General features: G+C 39.4%; 1 protein-coding gene across 2 annotated transcripts in view; it reads right to left on the minus strand.

Annotated features, from left to right (window-relative positions):
* LOC147163868 (phosphofurin acidic cluster sorting protein 2) overlaps positions 1-18,535 on the minus strand; it is a 39,472-nt gene extending 20,937 nt beyond the window's left edge. For both annotated transcript variants that reach the window (XM_086092864.1, XM_086092863.1), the window contains exons 1-3: positions 18,202-18,535; positions 3,940-4,027; positions 683-772 (exon numbers count right to left, since the gene is read on the minus strand). In XM_086092864.1, coding sequence (XP_085948990.1) covers positions 683-772; positions 3,940-4,027; positions 18,202-18,413 — 390 coding nt within the window. In that variant the 5' untranslated portion in view covers positions 18,414-18,535. The remainder of the gene's footprint in view (positions 1-682; positions 773-3,939; positions 4,028-18,201) is intronic.
* Between the last annotated feature and the right edge of the window lie 847 nt (positions 18,536-19,382).

The following is a 19,382-nucleotide window of genomic DNA, read 5'->3' on the forward strand; positions in this document are numbered from 1 at the left end:
ATCTACAAAAGATGCTCCAATGTGTGAGACACAGCTTGGAGAGCCCATAATTATTGTGCTTACACTCAATTCTCTATGGCAGCATCTGCAGCTCATTTATCCAGTTTCTTCCTTACATTTGTCACCTGTCTGTGACATTTGTATAGGTTTTTGGGTAGTCTCAGACCAATACGCGGGAACTTAATTTAGCCCTGATGTGGACCGGAGACTTCTGTATGAGCAGTATTTCACAATTTTGTAGGATTATCATTCATTTGTAGCCAGAATGATTAATTATGTCTGTCATTAGATAATGAAGTGGCTTCTCTAATAGGAAGGCCTATCAGGGCAGATTAAATTCAAAATTAGATTTTTTTTTCTTTAATCAAGATGAGAAACTTAAAGACAAGTGACAGAATAATAAATGTTCAGTCTGCTACTCCAGTGCCGTCAAATGGTTTCAAGAATAGCATATTACATGATTTCAAAATTAAGTCACCAAATACTTTTAATAACTATTTGTTCTTTAAACTGTCATGTCAGTACAAACATACAGCAATATTAACACACAGCTCTGAAACACAAGAAACGCCATTGAGGTTGCAAAGTGTACCAGAGTGACTACAAGTTTCTCTCCAATTATAGTTGTCAAGTAACTGCCGTGTCAGTGTGAGAATTCACAGCACAATGACAGAGTGCTTGCCTGTAGTGAGAATGTGAGTTCCAGATCTGTCTCCATTAGTCCACTGGGTGGGAGGACATACTCATTGGATCGCAGAAGACGCTTCGAACCCTGGAAGATAGAGTCACACTTTGAAATGCAAGCCAATCTACACATTCTGGACTGAGAGTGCAAAACATGTGAACTGTGAAATAAAGTTCATCAGAAGACAAGCAAAAGTTTTTTTCCCCCCTCCTCAGTATGGTGAACAGGAACATACACAAAGTGAGAAAGTCTTATTTTAGTCTCAACCTGGTTCACACATTTATGCAAAGTCACACCTTGTGGCAACCTAGTACAAAGAGTCCTGGATTCCTGCTCGGCATCTTTTTGCCATAACCGCAACTGAAGTGGTTGAGATTCGTTGTTTTGAGACTTATAAATGGCTGTTTCAAAATAAGCATTTCCTATTAAGAACTTCCTCAATGATAATGATTTCAATATAGCTAGCAATGTACTATTCTTTAGCCAAGCTCTTGACCAAAAATAACTTTATAGGGCAATAAATCTTTGCAATAACAACATATTCACCAACTACAAAGGCACTACTATTTAGCAGGGAAACACATTTTTATAGTTCATACCCCAAAGTAAAAACTGTTACTACAATTCCATTATGTCAAAGGCAATACGACCAAATATTTGTATTCTTCTGTAAGGGCAAGGTCTAATGTGGTTGAGTTGGTGGTCCAGAGTCCAGACCCTACAGTGACCAAGAGCAAAATCATTGTCTCATGGCAACATTATATCGCTAAGAGAAAAGCCCAGACCAAAATGTGTGTTGTAGGGAAATGTGTAACCTGCGAGGACAATTTTAAACACCTCCCACTCTGCAAATGTCTACGAGGAAAGTCAATGCGATCCAAAACAGAATGTTTTATTGGCTTGTTCTTCCTCTCCGACGGATCTACTTCACGCCTACGTGATAGACAGAAATTAGCCACACACACAAAAGCAAATACAGCCATAATGACACCAAAATCTGACTGTAAACCCGTTTGCTAAATCTTGCAATCTCTGCTATAACACTATCAGATCACTGTGAAATGCATCCAAGTACTGCGGCTGAACATCTTGTTGAGAAGGACATGCTGTCCTAACCTAAAGAGTGGCTGCAGCACTATCTTAATTCTGTAAAGAGGGGGAAAAGGAGAAAAAACACAGGCGGTGTCTGACCTTGTCACTAGTGCTCCACAAAAGAAGCCTTGTATGCACTCTTCTCTCATGCTTCATAGCTGGTAGAATGACTCGGGCACAAAAGCACTCACTAACGGCCTGACATGCATTTACAATACATAGCCTTGGCAAGAAATGCTTGTACTCAATGTCCTCATCACCCTCTCTTCCCTCGCCCTTATGCTCGGGAAACAAGCCTTTCCTCCGGTCTTTCTGCGCCAAATGGTAGAATGTAGCAAGTCTAACCTCAGTCAAACTCCATATTTCTATGGGATGACATGTCCGTGTTTAAATAAATACCGGCGCATACAGTATATATCCATCTATCCATTATTCAAACTACTTATCCTCTGATTTGCTAAAACAAAGGTAAAGACACTTGAAGATAGATGGTTGTAATTAAACTAGGACATAAAAAGTATTAAAGGTCTTTGCAAGGGGAGGTTTGTAATCTCCAGGGTGAGAGACAGAAGATGGTTTGGTTTAGTTTTGTTCATGGGTCAGCAACCTTTTCTGTCAAAAGAGCCATTTTAGGCCAAATAAATAAACAAAAACAAAAAACATGAAACACTTTATGATTGTGATGAAGGAAGTGTGTTAGTGTTAGTCAAAGGTACTGAGGGCCCAAGACCTAATAAGAGCTGCAACATAGCACAAAATTATGCAGTATACTTTGACATAAAGTTTCTTCTTCTACCCTTTGTGTTTCGCTTTTGAATTTTTGGGGGGTAATTTTTCATACATTTTTAGATTTTTCTGCATTTCTGTCAAATTTCTGCCATTTTGGCAATTTTATGGACATATGGTCATTTTCTGCCTCTCTTTTTCCTTTTCTGGGACATTTAGTGGTTATTTTTTGGACATTTTTGGGATTTCTTCTTTTGTTTTTGGACATTTTATAGTTTTTGAACGTTTTCTTTTCTGCCTATTATTATTATTATTACATTTTCTTTTCTACCTTTTTCATTAATTTTTCTAACAATTTCATGGACATTTTATGTATGTATTTTATGTAATTTCTTCTTCCTTTTTGGCCATTTTCATCGTCACTTTTTGGGCATTATATGGTATTTAAAAAAAAAATTAAAAATCATCTTTTTCTGGCAAAAAAAAATTGGACTGATGTTTTTGGGAATATGTAATAATTATTTTTTATCTTAACATCAACTAATTTGCTGAATATTTTATTTTAAAGATTACCATACAAATAAATATGTAAAAAAATTATAAATTTTTACCCCCCAAAAATTTGCTCCACAGCGAGCCACAGGAGAGGGACTAAAGAGCCATATGTGGGTCCAGAGTCGCAGGTTACAGACCCCTGGTTTACATGAGCACGAGCAATCGTGCCGGGCCTTGGCCCACCAACATCAGTGTGCCAGAAGAAGGGAAGAGTACAGATCCTGCACTGTAGTCCTGTGGGCAACTCAACAGAGATGAAGATTCATGATTTGGAAACTAGCAAATGCATGAATTTTCCAAAATATTTGTTCAGATGTCGTGAAGTAATTCCAACAATTTAAGATTTAATTAGCACTACGCATGTTTTCATGCATAGATTGGACTAGTTTGAAGGATTGCGTTACAGTCTGCGTAATGAAATGAGCTGCTCAAACAAATTAACCACACATGTCATATACCCTTTAGTCATATCTTTCACTCATCTCAAATCTCATTGTCGTAACTATGTAGTGTCATTTAACAAACAGTGCATGCTATGTGGTGTTGCATGTGAACAAATGATTACGTTGCGTCGTCATTCTTAAGGCTGACACTGCGATGAGTCAACACCTGTTAGGGCTGCACACTCATAATCATGAATATAACATTCTAAATCCGTCTTAAGGTGCTAATGCACCTGCCGAGAGTAGTAATGCTAGTCTGCTATTTAAAGCACGTGAGTGGATGTGACATACGAGAGCCGCCTGCGCTAAGAAGGCTTTTTATCAATTGGCAGGATTAGTAGCATGTCTTATCGCCAACTAGGCTTGTGATTATGTTAAACAGGGTGCAGCACAAGCAAATAATTGAAAAGAAAGGCTCAAAAGATTACCCAGACTCACCTGTATTTTGACAGCAATAGAAAGCGAGTTCAGTTCTTTGTCCAGTTCTTTGAGCACGACGAGTTTTTTCAGAGTGAGGCTGCAGAGCCTGCAATTGAGAGAGAGAGAGAAAAGGTTATAAATATGAAAGAAAATTTGGACATTTTTAGGCCTGCGGGTATAACTAAAAATGGAGCACATCTAAGATCCACACATCCAAGTGAGAGACGCTGAAAAATATTTGCGTCATCAAAGAGCAAGTCTTTCGTTTAGTCGTGCCAAAGTTATGCTATATTAGGGATTGATCAGATGGCCAAAAATAGCACAAAGGTTTAAGGAGTAAGCACTCATTATTTCAAATACAATCATCCTGATATCTGGAATTTATGACCTTTTTTTTAGCCACAGAACAAATGAATACAAAAAGGGTTAAACCACATTCTAATTCTTTCCTTTAGAGCAAGTGAACTTCCTCATGACCTACTTTTCCCATCATCACTCCCGTTGCATGAAATTATGATCAGTCAAAGGTTAGTAAGAAAGACAAAGCAAGCAGACACCCACTACCTTTGAGAGCCGCTCGGCAACACTCAACCATTTCACTCGACAAACTCCCTGCTAGGCAAGTGTGATACAGGAAGGTGTTGGGAAAACGATAGCTCGTGCAAGATATGACTCGGGTGGTGTATGGAGGAACTATGTGTAAGTGTGAATATGAACGTGTGACTGTTACTTCACTGTTAACTCTAAATTGCATTTACAACCACAGGAAAAGGAAAACGTGCCTAGTATTAAACATTCACGTGTCATTCTCTCTACTTCAGTGAGTTTTCATGTTATTTTATGCTTGATAAGCTAAAAACACATACACACTTTAGCTCTTATTGCTATAATTCAATTTTCATGTATGTTAGGTTCAATGAATTACAACCAACTGTCAGGAAGCATGACATATAAAACACAGTCTGAATATTAGAATAAAAACAAAAAACAAAAAAAACTCTCAGGACGCTGTATGTACGTGCGTGTATGCACATGCCTCCCAAAGGCAAATCTGTTTGGGTCTGGACTAATCAAATGTTATACCTTGTAGAATGCGACTCGCCTTATGGTGAGGATGAGTCACCAGCAACTCAGCTCTATGTCAGGAGGGGGAGGGGAAGACAGAAAACAGGACTGATGGTTCAACAACATCTCTCGCATCACAGCTCGCGCTCTCTTTTTCTCCCTGACTGGGATTCACATGTAATTAAAAAAAAGGCTGTAGGCACTGAATGGGTCAAATCAGTATACAGTGCTTTTTTGCATTCATCATTTGTCAGAGGTGTTATCTCCTGTCTGCCACTGGGTTGTGTTGAACTTGAAAGTGTTAAGTCGAAGCCATCTGGCCGGGTTTGGTTCCAGCAAGTGTGTTCCGATCCAGAGCCAGTTCACTTTGCCACCCAAACAAGTCACAAAAGTGACAGACCAGGTGCCGCTCAACATCACTTAACTTTGTGTTTGAATAGCACGACTTAATCTTATATGATCATTTCATGCAACTAAAGCTGCCCACAGCATAGAAACAGAAAGAGAACAGCTGAAAGAACTGTAATTGACTGTTGTCATGAAATGTGAGAATGTGGGATGGTGACTTCAGTGAGACTAACATTTGTATGTACCTAGCTGTTTCGCTCTACTTAACCAAGTTTCATTTCCCCCCCAAACTAATGCAAATGTACTGACAGCTGTTTTACCAAAACATTATACATTACATTTCCCATTCTGGCATTATTAGGTTCTGTAAGAACAAGCAATAAGATATACAGATCTTAGGAATCTCTGTAAAATGGGACTTCAAGGTCAACATGTTGTCTTGTTAAAACACTAAACTATGCACTAATTCTCCATTAGATGTGGTGACATCACTTTGCCAAACAGAGAGTAAACAGTACTATCATTCAAAACTGAAAATGTATGAGTGGTGGGAGGATCTAACACCTAGCTGAAGTTCCATATTACGAACGATAAGCACAAGGTGCCAAACAAAGATAAGAGGTATACTTTCTCTGTTTGCCAGTTGATAATAGCTTACAGGGACAACCCCTTTTTGCTTGCTTTGCTATTCGCACCAAGTTCAGCTAAGATCTTATTGGGTCATCTGTTGTTGATTAAGCTTATTGATGCTCTCGCTCCATGCACGGTTATTAGTGTTTGGCTGATTGTTGTCATCGTAATATACAGTATATGTCATAAAGCACCTTATCGTATGACAAATAAAACATTTCTGGATCATTGTTGTTGTTTTTTTTAATGGACACTTGTCGATTGATAAACATCAGGGTCTGTTAATTACACACAAATGGGAGTTATGCATTAGTAAATGAGAGTATTTCGGCTTGGAAAATGTAGTCCAGTCCACTGCCATGCCAATATCCATCAACAGCCATCTAATGGGTAAAATAAAAACATCATTAGGACTGCCCTGGGTGGGACCAGTTCTCAATTGCTCATTTACATTCCAATCAGCCACAAAATGTAATACATCTACTGTACTATTGAATGAGACAACCAAAAGCTAGGGTAAAATGTACGATGCCAGATTTATTGACTAGTGATGCTGCCAAATAGGTGCCTAAATACTCTTTGAGCTAATAGCTTTAGCCTACATGGCATCACTTACAGGGGGTAGAGCTGCTCTAGCTAAGCCCATTAAAATGACTGTACCATTCATTGTATCTTTAACAACTGTTGATTTTTTTTTGGGATTGTAGAATGGAACCACACCATTACAATACAAAGCCGTTTCCCCCTAAGATTACGATCATCATTTTCAAAATATTGAGATTTAGTAGTTTAACACAACAATGTGAATGACTGTGCTAATCAATTATGTTTAAAACTATACACAGGGTTGAATCTATGTGGTTATCTTATGAAATAATGGCAACATGTGTTTTTGTTTTTTTTGCTGAGTGGTTTAATACATTGCTGCTGCAATAATTATTCTCATATGCACTTTGAAAAGATAATCATAATCAGATAGCGTTAGTTGGAAAAGGAAATGAGGGCTACCGCTGCAGTCTCTGTGTACATAGGAGAAGGCCAAGCTTATCTGGTAATTCATTTCAACAACCACGGTCAAATATTTGTTTTTGATAAGTTGTCTGTAATGGACTGTTATACAGCAAAAGACAATATATTAGCTTCATTACAGAAATTACACAAAGGCTTCTGATGGCTAAGTATGAACCATTCAAATTGTTTACAATTCCATGTTGCCTACAAAATTAGCCCATCATAAAATAAATTCAGAAGATTGCTATATTGACGTGTCACACAATGTTGGTGAAGAAACGACGGAAGAAAAAAACAGATAGGCTGAGGTCACTGGGAAAAGCCCATGGACATTATCTTTTAAGCAAACAATCCACATTAGTCCCTTTATGAGCTTTTGCTAGCTTTGTTTAAAGCAGGTCCTTTTTTTCTTGCACCAAACACCACTTTCAGTTGTTTGCTTAGTATGTTGACAGACAACATATCATAAATGTAAAGACGCTTCACACCTTTGTTCAAACACCAGGTTTTTATATTTATATTTATATATACATAAATATTTAAAGAGAGAGAGGGGGGTTTGCGGGGGGGGGGGGGGGGGTACATACAGTATAAACATTTGAAAAAATAAATAAATAAATGCTGGTGGAATTTGGGGCATGATTGTGATCTGACTGTTGAATTCTGTGCTTGATTAATTGAACGGGCTTTGCTTAAATAATTGAAAGACATTGTTTGATTACAGAGCAGTACTTTACCGCATCACTCAACCAACAGGGCATATCCTTCCCTCATAAAACCTCCTTCCCAAGATGTGCAGCAGAGCCCTTGTGGTTACTAATGCAACACTATTTCTGGACCTCTTAAGTGATAGCGGCATTCTCAAGTAACGTGATGATAGAAGTCCTGTTTAGTTGAAGTGACTACAAAGAGACTGCTGCTGGTCTGCCCCTGGCAAAAAATCTTGCAGTAGTGGTGCACATAAATGTAACCCCCGAACTGAACAAATGACTTAGCTGCCTAAACAAAAACCCACTTTTGTATTTAGTTTCCCCTGGTCAGCACTCTGCTTGATGTTTTGCCAGTTCCATGCCTTCGCATCACTGCACGGCAATTGTCAGAGGCACAAAGCAGGGGGAATGGATGATGGAGAGAGTGATTTAAAAGACGGATGAATGAAAAAGAGTGAATGTTTGGTATGCACTGGAGGTTACAAAGAAAGGGGGAACAAATCTTTCAATGTACTATTGCTCCTCGACTTTGAGTGAAACACATGTGGCCTTATTCTTTTAATAAAACAAGTGGAAGAAAGCCGTAGTACTTTGTTCTTTCATAACAATTTTATACATTGGTTGCATAATTCAGCCTTGAATACATACTGTGCTGCTCTGAAAGCCACTTTTGAATATTTTATTCTTTTACAAGACAAACGGAGGAAAGTCTAACCACTCAGAGGATGAGATTTCCTCAGATAACACTCCATGGTCATTTGAACTGCTTTACATTCTGTTCTTAAGTCTTTTCAGGTACAATGCTAAACACATACCTACTACAGACAGACTGCATAGCCATTCACATAAAACAAGCAAAACTATGTGAAACATTTGAGCAACATTAAGTTCACAACAAATGAGGAAGAATTGGACATCACAAAACAGCATGGCCCAATCATGTAGAATAGAAAGAAAGCTATTCAAGTGCGGCAGGTGTGCATTATTTTTGATAAAGAATGATTCATAACGAATAGATGTGTTATAACAAGTTCAAACAGTAGCATGCACTGAAAGAGCTTAACGTGTATTTAGGTTTGCACGCAAGAGGCATTTGAGCCCCCAATATCTCGTTATGTGACACAGATGGGTATATGCCGTTTGGGCTTTAATACCACAAAAGAAACCTTCTCGAGCCTGCTGTGTAAATAGGGGAAAGAGGCCATGTCAAGTGTATACACAACAGAACATGAGCATGTCGTTTTCTGGTGCTGTAAAATGGTCAACAAACATATTCCAGTAGCGGAAAAAGGGTGTGCTGCAGGCTTGAAAGTTGCAGGGGAGCATGTTGATTGTTGAGTAAGGATGGGAATATAAATATAGTACAATAGCTACAATTGGTTGATTTTGTGTTGACAGTTATGAGAATAGTGTGGAAGAACAATATGATCACAGCAAAGGCCTACAATCGCGCAGAACCCAGTTATGGCACTAACCGTAGGCAGCATTCAAATTCTTGATGCGAACACAGCATGTAGCAGGCGCTCAGAACAAGAACACTGCAACTTTACTGAAGATTAAAAAGAACAAGACTCAATTATAGACTCTAATGAAAAACAAGAACAAGATTTTTGTTGTACTAAAGATAATGAACAAAAAAGACCTTACAAAACTACAATTACAACCAAACTCAGCCTCGATTAGCTAACATAAAATCCCTTTTCAACTCCACATCTCCCAAAAATTATTCAACGTCCTGAGATTTTGTAGACACAAAACTCCAGTGTCACCCTCACTGCCACATACTTTTGCACAGCACGAGCTGCCATCTGTTTCACACCACAAGCTCAGTTTTATTGAACTCTGTTTGCAAGTGACCATCGTATCAGCGTCTGAGACTGTAACAGCAACAGTCACTTTGTCAACATCATCTTGCGCCACAATCGTCAGGCAATACTAATTGATTTTAGGCTCCTACTGTTAAACTAAGGTAACAGTTGGATTACATGTGGGTAGATTGGTCAAGCCTGGGGAGCGAGGCTCAAGGACAAAGTCATAAAACAAAGGAACTGTTCACCATTTCAGACGCAAAGAGAAATTGATCAGTAGAATAGTCAGGTAAGCCAATAAATAATTCCTTGGAATTGAATTACTAGAAATTGGCTCTCAAAATTAACAATTTTTCGATTCACATCCCTACTTCTACAAATAAAACATTTAAGAGTTGGCACTTCTTTTTGGGATCCTACTAATAATAGGAAAAAGTAATAAGAAAACAAAAGTTTAATGATTGGGATAAAGATATGTGATTTCTGAGATTGCAAAACAAGAATTCACAGTTGTGTAATTGTAGAGGTCAAGAGGCTCCCTAGAACTGTGGTAGAATCAGACTTTGACAAGATTATCAGCACATTTGCCGTAATTCTGAATAGTGCTTGTTCATTGGAGCTCAGATGACATGGCATCCATTTGGAAAAATAACTCCATTGACCACTAGCATACCCTTCAACAGATGCTGAGCTAAAATAAAATAACAATTCCTATTCAGAGCATAGAAGTGGCATAAAAAAAAGAAATGATCCATCACCATGGATGATTTTGTTTATGAGAAAAATAAATCATAAAAACCCACAAAATAGTAACCTATTAATTCTTTACACACTCTGATCTTAAAAGTAACTGCTTTAAAAATAAAAAAATTAACGAATACATCTATTCATTCATTCATAACAGACAGTATGACTTGGTCACCAACAACAAATCAAATGAACAAGACCCTGCAAAAGTTAAATGGACTTCTTGTCAACCCTTTAGCCTGATGTCTGATGACAATTTTAACAAGCCATGCTGTGTTCAGTGATCTGAAAAATATTACCAGGAACTCAGTATGCGTTTGTTATCCTTTGTTTCTTTTTTTGCAGGGATAAACAACTATTTTGTTCAAACCTGAACAGCAACTGATGAAGTCAGCAGCCCTATGTTTGTAGTGACCATGGAAGACATGAGTGGGCAAAGCATGTTTACAGCCCAAATCACAAGAGAAGTCAGACTGCAGGCCTGTGCTATAAAGAAAAATATTGTGGCGTACGGAGTCCACTTCAGGTTGAATTAGGCTTTACTGTATCCCAAAATGGAACACACTAACTTGACCTAGAGAAGTTTAAAATACATCCAGAGCAGATACAAACCAAATGCAGTGTTGTAAAGAGTAACAGTGGTGATCTTCTTCATGTTTAAGTTAATTCCACTTAAAAAATAAAGCAAGTGGACATCAGGATGTGCGGCGAAAGCAATAATTCAGACATAGTGACATTTGATTTGTGACATGGAATGACATCTTTAATTGATGTCTCCATGAAATGACAACGTTGAGAAAACGGACATCTCATTTCTTATGTTCTCCTTGACTCCTCGATAGGATCTCAGGTGAGGCACTAACTCGTAAACAGAAGAGCAAACAGTTTGCAAATTAGCCTCAATGTATGGCAGGTAATTCCTCAGGTTGTTCAATTTTAATAGAAAAATAAGACTTTCTTGATAATACCATTATGTTCATAATACTGTAAGCCAAACCAACAAATTATTTATGGGCGCTAAACCATCCATAATCTTTTAGAAAGTCCGTCCTGCCAATCCTGTTTTTCATAAAAAGCAGCGTACACCTTTGGTGTTCCAATCTTGTTTTATTGTAAAACATTGAAGAATATCTGTGAAACAATACAAACAGGTTGTTTTAACTGCAACTGCACATGAACTACTTCTCTCAAATGCAAAATAAACGAAAAGCCTATTAGTCATCTCAGCAGAAGAGGACAATGGCTGACTTTTTCAGACCCCTGAGGAGGGAGATGATATCGGTGGAAAAGATCGGTTTATTTTTCAGGGATCGGTTGATCACCGATCCTCCAAATTTAAGGAAATCGGGGCCGTGCACCCCTACATAATAGCTTTGTGCTCAACTAAACAAGCCGCAAATTTACAGTGAGTACGCAAATTTGTGAGTAAACTGCAACAAAAATCATCATTTCATCTTTTGCTGCATTTTTGTTCGGTGGTATGCTGTGGAATTTTTTGTTGCAGTGCCTTGGCTTGAGAAACACTGACATTAAGGAGGAAAGGTGGAACATACAGTACAGCAGCGCAGTGGGCTAACTGAGCTATAGAATACAAACAGAAACACAGTTCAGACTCCTTAATCTGGGATTAGACAAGCAGGCGGCCCATCTTCAGTGCTGTTTGAGAGTTAACACGCTAAATAATGATGTGTCCTTAACCAGATTCTAAGTAACAATTGGCTTGTTTTTCTCTTTACCCTTTTCTGGATTTGTGAAAAAATACAAGATAATATTCATTCCATTATTCACCATGTCAACAAAGCACACAAAATTTGCTCTAATGTTTGTTATGCTATTATTTGAGAGGGGGTGCAAATCTGCTAAATTCGCCACAAAATGTGGTCATCACAAAAATGTTTGCCTCAAAACGGGCCTGAATACCCCTGGAATAATCAATAGGATAATCAATTCTAAATTATCGATTACCGATGTTTACATTTTCAAATTTATATATATATACCATTTATACAAATCACAATCCCGGTACACTATCACTGGTGAGCTATTTTTGGAATAGGTCCACGGGCTACTCAAGTGGTCCTTGGGGGCTACTTGGTGACCATGGGCATCACGTTGGTAACCCCTGTTCTAGAGTATGATTTTTAGAGGTCTATTTAAGACTGGTTTTGTCTGTAAACACCAGGACGATTGATTAATTATCAATTTTGATGATTTTGTTTGTTCTTTATTTGACATTGGATTTGAAATTACACAAACAAGATGTGCTTTAACTGCAGATTTTCAGAATTAATTTAAGGGTATTTACATCTAAACAAGGTAAATGTGTCGGAATTATAAAGAGTTTGTGCATATGCCTCCCAGATTTTCATAACGGGGACGGGCTAGCTGCATGCTAGCATCGCATATGCTCGAGTTAAGCAGTTTCCGTGATGATACACATCAGTCACGAACATAGTGATAGTGAAATTTTGTGTCTTATGAAAACAACTGGAGAAGCCTACAATCCTGCACACTGCTGCAATATGATTGGCTGCTGTGCCGCTGGTAGGGTATGACGCACATGCCAAAAACTCCAGTGTGAATCTTAATCATGTGTGCTGCCATCTTGGCTTAGCGCTCACTGGGGCTGGGGGGGGGGGGGGGGGGGGGATATGCGAACAGGCTGAACGGAACACAAACGAATCAAACGGTTTGGACGGTTGTCAAAAACCGTTCCACCCATAGTGTCCATGTATCCCAGTCCAGCAAGGTATTTAATTCAAACTGTCAATTCTGGTAGACTGCAAAGCATCTTTTACGCCACAACGACAAGTTTGTTTTCAGCTCATCTGTCAGGTACTTTCATTCATCCACATCAGAGTTTTATCTGACAGAATAGTCCATGTGTTGTTGCTGGCACATCCAACTCAGGAAATGCCTGTATGGGAGAGGTGGGAAATAAGTAGAGCAAGAACAAGGCAATAGAGTAAAACTGTTTAAAGACATAGACCAGATTCACTCTGAGCCTAGGTTGTTTTCTGACTGCAACACATAACTTGATAGAACTTCATTTGCAAAGAACCCATTATCCATCCAACAAAGATCTGAACTTTATCCCATTCTGACATCCAGGCAGGGGTGGGGTAGAGGGTATGTTGGGGTCCTTTCCCTTCGTGATGAATTCAAGAGAAGCAGTCTGCCTGTTCTCAAAAACTGGAACAGATCTGCAATGCTTGGTGGGCAATCCACAGCTTCAATCCTGACCCCACCTCCCAGGGTGCAGGTTGTTGGTCAACAATGGAACGCTAAAGGGGGTAGTGAAGCGAACCATCCCTGCGATTCTCTAGTTGCCAGGAATGTGAAACGTTCCCCAAGGAAATTCCTCCTTCTCCAGGAAGGCAGAGGAAGGAAACCAAGTGGATTTTGACACATTTCATTCAGGCTGTGGGAGTGAGCGTGAAAATGGGGAGAGTCAGGGTGCTGATTGGTCCACCCTTAAAGACCATGCGAACACCATGGTAAAACAAGAAGTCCAGTTGATTTCAACATCACATTTTCAGGACAAAATGAAGACGGCTAAAATAACCTTTTTAATCATGTACACACGTAAACGAAATTTGAACTCTGCATTTGACCCATCAGAGCAAACGAGTAGTTTGCGGTATAGCTGTGTGCGCGACCATGTGTCTGGTCTGCCCTAAGTATAGCAGTTGATTGGCCCCTGACCCGATCTGATTAAATTTATCATATTTATATTTGCATCATCTACTGTATTTCGTGGCAACAAGATAAATTCATTACCCACCAAAATGGACTGCTTGCAATATAGTGACATGATCCACATTATTGTGATACACCTGCCATTTGTGTCTGTATCACCACCGTAAAAGGCCACTTGAGATGGCTCATGGGGGTGCTTATGCTTTAGGAAGCAGAGGATTACGCTGTCGGTGTCTGTATGCACCATTTGATTACGATCCCTTCTTTTCCTGTTATGAAATTAAATTACTGCAGCAACCCCACACTAAAAGACACAATGGGCAAAGCTCAGGAGGTTGCAAGGCGCGAATGGACAAAATAAGCTTATGACATTTTATTGGCAGTGCTGTTTTAGTGGGATGTCCATGTCATTGTTTTCTTGAAGTGGGATAGAGACGTGTGATATTACAATGGTTTATAACTAGATTTACAATTCAAGAACGGTCCCTTTGTATAAGTAAATATTAAGCAGCACTCTACGTGCAAAGGGCTCTCTATATTGCATCTCCTTAAATGGGATCCAACTCAGTCGTAACACTAGATAAATTATTCTTTCAATTCTTGTTTAGGCTAATATTATTATTATTATTACTATTATAAGACTACTACAAACCAAAATTACTTTGCCTGACTTGCTTGTTTATAATCAATAAGACAACCTTTTGACAGATTATACAGGAATGGGGGCAAAGATAAGGCTCATTCAAGTAGATGACAGAAGGGTTATCTTGGAGTTGGGACCCAGAACAAAGAATGCTCTGGTCCCCACAGATAACGGCAGCTAAAAATTGACAGGATTTTGTCTGCAGGCTTAACTTGGGAAAGCACATAAGCTATGAAGTTTTTGGGTTGTTCCTTTTTTTGTGTGTGTGTGTGTGGGGGGGGGGGGGGTTAATATTTATTGTTATGGCTTGTGCAACTTTTAGACATTATGATGGCGGTTTAAATTCAGAAGTTCCTTAAAAAATCGATTCTCGTAAGAATCGCGATTCTCATTTAGTATGATTCAGAATCAATTTTAATTCAATTATTTCAATTATTTTATACTGTCTTGCCCTTGTTTGTGTGCCTTTATTGGGAGCACTGTTCATGTTGTACACGATTTGGCCACTTAGGGGCAGTGTGGGAAGAGCATATGCCGATCACTAATGTTAAGATGCTTCTCTGTATACATTCCTGAAGTGTTTTGTATGAATAGTCGTTCTTTTGAGTGATAAAAGTGCCACGAGTAGCATGCTAATTGGCATTAGCGAGTCAAACTGGAGTAGATCATGACAATTCTTTGCATATCTATAAATTGAAGCAGAAATCATTGTCAATCAAGTCATTTTGAATCTAAAATCTTTCTGAATCTAATATCGATTCAGAATCGAATCGCAGACCCAAAAATCGGAATCGAATCGTGAGACAGTCAACGATACCCAGCCTTAATAGAGTGTACAAGAAAAAGAAGCATTCCAGAAATTAATCTCCTCATTATAATGAACAACATGTCCCCCTTATCCATCCTTGGTTGCTCAGCAACACCAAACAGTCAGCTATTTGTAATAGTGAACACGCTGGGTACACTCACTATGCTACCATTCCACCTTGACCACACAGAGTGTTTGTGTTGCATTGTTGCAACTTACAAGGTAAAATGAAAATGACAGAGTAATCCGTTTTATTAAAAAAAAAAAAAAAGCCAACAGCAACAGCAGTTGTATTGTACTACATTGTATCAGCACGGTTTAAGGTGAAGTCCAAGAATAAAAAAAACTTTCAGGGATAGAACTTTCACAACATAAGACAAACAAAAACTCAAAAACACACGTGACGTGACTGTTCAAAGATCCAAGGAAGATGGGATAAAAGGTAAACATGAACTACAAATTAGGGGGTGGGACAGTACTGGTAACCCACTAAATGCTAGTAGTAGTCAGAACCTCCGTTTTTGGGCCAAGGTTGGGTACGTTTTCCTTTGGTATGTGTTTAGTGCATAAAGAGAATAACTTTATTGCTAACGGGCAAATATAGACCGCCGGGGCGTATCATCATAAATCATATGAGTCAGGAGTATGCCTTGACCTTTGCCAAACCCTGAGATTGACCCATCGAACCCAGGTTAAGAACCAATGTCCTATATGTGTTGATTCACAGATGAAACAACATGCTTAAATAGACAACTAAAATGCATGTAAACCAGTACACAAGTGGGCAATGACAACACAAAAGTAAACAATAATCACTATAAATACAAATCCCCAATTGGTTTGTATACATCACAAATTGGGGTATTGTGATTATGTCAAGCTTGGGCTGATGGAGTATACTGGATGAGTTTGTTTATAATGCAGTTTCATTGGCAGAAATGTGTACCACATGACATTCACATTGCCTTATTCTGATCTGAAGATATCCGATTCCATTCGAGCCTTTAACACTGCCATGACACATATCAGAAGTTTCACTAGAGTTATGTACTGTATGTAGCATACCGGTAAATAGTATTATTAGTAGTAGTAATAATATTTCACTATATCGGAACAAGGCACGCGCACATACAAACACACACACATCCATTTTTACCAAGAAGATGCTACTGAAAATAACATGTAGCGATAATCATAACGACTAATGACTAGCATGAAAATGGCCTGACAAGCTTGCGGCACATTTTAATTCTTACTGTTCCCTCTACATTACGTGACTGTCAAGCTTTGAAGGGTGAGTAGTTTATTTTATTCTTGTTCTGTTATACAGTGCCATCAAAAAGTGTGCCGAATTTGTCTAAAATTCTTATTTTTTGACATACCACAGTTTCCCACCTTCAATGCTTAAGATCATTACCAATCAACTAGCTTTGCATTATTTCCAGAGGGAGAAATAGTTAAATTGGGACATCTTGGATGTCAACTGTCCAGGGACACTTGATTGTTTTTGACTTGAAGTGTAAAAAATAAATAAAAATAAGGATCTGGATAATGTTCAAAACAAGTACATTTTGCCACACTAATTACTGATAAACACTAGTAACAACAACTTTCTTCAAAATGTTATATCAAGAAACACAATTACCTCTTCCATAAATGAAAGAAAAGATAATAAGAGAAAGCAGTGTTCATAAACACTTAACATCTATGTGTGTTACGTCATCAGCACTCTGTGCTAAAGACGATGCTGAATAATGCTCATGTGAAACGCGTCAACTCCGCAGTAAATAATTCATGTTGTTCACATGTTGCGACTCCATTCACACTTGCTTGCATACTCATGCAGGCAGCACGCACGCACGCACGCACATCCAGAGCGGAGGAAGCCCTCCCCTTGCAAGCCCACTTTCCCCCCAGTGAGTAGAACAGATCTAGGTCAAAGCTGATTAATGTACCCTCAGCTCTCCAGAGAGGCTTCTGGTCAGGTGGCAGCAGTGTGCCTGCTCACCGGCGATGCATACTAATGCACACACAGGTCTGCTTGAAAATAAATTGTATAGTGAGGCTCTGGCATCGTGACAAGTGTGTCAGTTAATGTGCATATAATATTTCTTGTGCCAGAGGCCGTGGAAACATACCGAGTACGCTTGCACTTGACGAGTTAAGGCACGAGAGCATGAATAGGCGTAAACTTACAAAAACAAAGACAAGATCCGATTTGTTTACAAGGTTCACAGCACTGTGCCGCTACGAAATGACAATATGGGACAAACAGCACCCGTATCATCGTGCATCTGGAATGTTGGTGTCAATTAATCCGAACTCTGATTTAAATGTAGCTAAAATATTTGAACAGATTGGCAGCCATCTGTCAATCTGACGATTTACTGCAGTAGGCGTTAGAGAACACTAGTTAGCGCAACTTTGCTAACTAGTTATTACCATAACAATCGGAAACCACAATAACAACAAAAAACAAACACACACACAAAAAAACAAGCAGCCAACAGTCATTATGGTTATGACAAACATGAAGCCCATTGTGTCTATGAATCTGGCGCTAGCACGCGCCGTTATTATGATAATAAGCGGTTGTTTTTTAACACCTACTGTTAACTCTTAACACCACTAATGAATGCTTGTAGCTTTAGCATTAGCCAGCTCGCTAGTTAGCTTCACAGTTAGCCAACCCAGTAAACTAGAAATGCATGGCAGCCCGTTCGCATTGCTTCACGTTGGTCACCGAGGGCGTTGTTTATCCAACATAGCATCGATCATAGACCTCAAAACAAAATGCAACGTCAACGTTACCTCGGGACGCAGTTTGGCGATGATCGGTCTATCTCCCAGGTTGCAAAGAGGTTCATGGGGACAGGCATGCCGCCGGAGCCCGATCCCAGCACAACAGCCCCGACGAGGGCTCCCGCAGGGAGCGTCGACGGCACCGGTACACACCCGGTGCTGCTGTTCGGGCTCAGGAAAGCGGCCCGGGAGCCTCCTCTCTCAACAGCCGCCGCCATCATCACCTCCACTGCCGAGGGAGCAACACTAGCTGTGTCGGACGTACGCGGGAGCCCGTGTAGCGCACGCTGCTTGCCCAGCTCCTCCAGACTCCCGACTACCCGAGTCCTCTACTGCCAGTGGGCGAGAAGCTGAGAGTCGAGGCGGGGCGGGGCATGCCAGCACAGGCGTGGGGGTAGGGGGTGTCGTTTGCACCTCCTTGCCTTGGGAATGTGTAAAATTATCCACATCAAAACAAACGCTTGTTCGTTTTATATGCAAAACGAAGCCCACGAAAGCCATTTAACCATTCGATAATAAAGACGGCAAGCAGATTGGAGAAAAATAGTACGTACACATTAGGCTACCACAGTTATATTTTGCACTATAACCAAATATCCACATTTGAGGTTTTGCCTCCCCACTAAAACCCAAAATAAAAACTTGAAGAAAACAACAACTTAATGTTAAGCTCAGCCTTGTGCCCACTCATAATATGAATATATTTGTCGAGATGGCGAAGCATGCTTGTAAATATTTGGAGTCGAGGTGCACCGGTCATCAACCAGCCGATTTATCGACCGATTTCCTTCATTTAACCCTGAAAAACAAACTGATCTTTTCCACCGACCTCATCTCTCTCCTCAGAGGTCTGAAAAAGTCAGCCACTGTCCTCTTTTGCTGAGATGACTAATAGGCTTTACATTTTTATTTCAGATAAGATAACTACTTCAAGTGCAGTTAATAAATTGGATTATTTCACAGATATTGTTCAATGTTTTCCAATAAAACAATATTGGAACACTGAAGGTATGTGTTGCTTGTTATGAAAAAAAAAACAGGATCGGCAAAAATTGGGATCGGCAGGTCAGACTTTTTACAAGATCGGGGATCGGACGAATTTTTTTTTATCGGTGCAGCCCTAATTTGTAGCCTTTATAGTTGTATTATAAGTTAAACGTTGCTCTTTATTTGCTCCGTCATAAGTAATG

This window comes from Leptonotus elevatus, chromosome 13 (assembly GCF_054856555.1).
Source record: "Leptonotus elevatus isolate MCC_2025b chromosome 13, RoL_Lele_1.0, whole genome shotgun sequence".
NCBI classification, from domain to species: domain Eukaryota; kingdom Metazoa; phylum Chordata; class Actinopteri; order Syngnathiformes; family Syngnathidae; genus Leptonotus; species Leptonotus elevatus.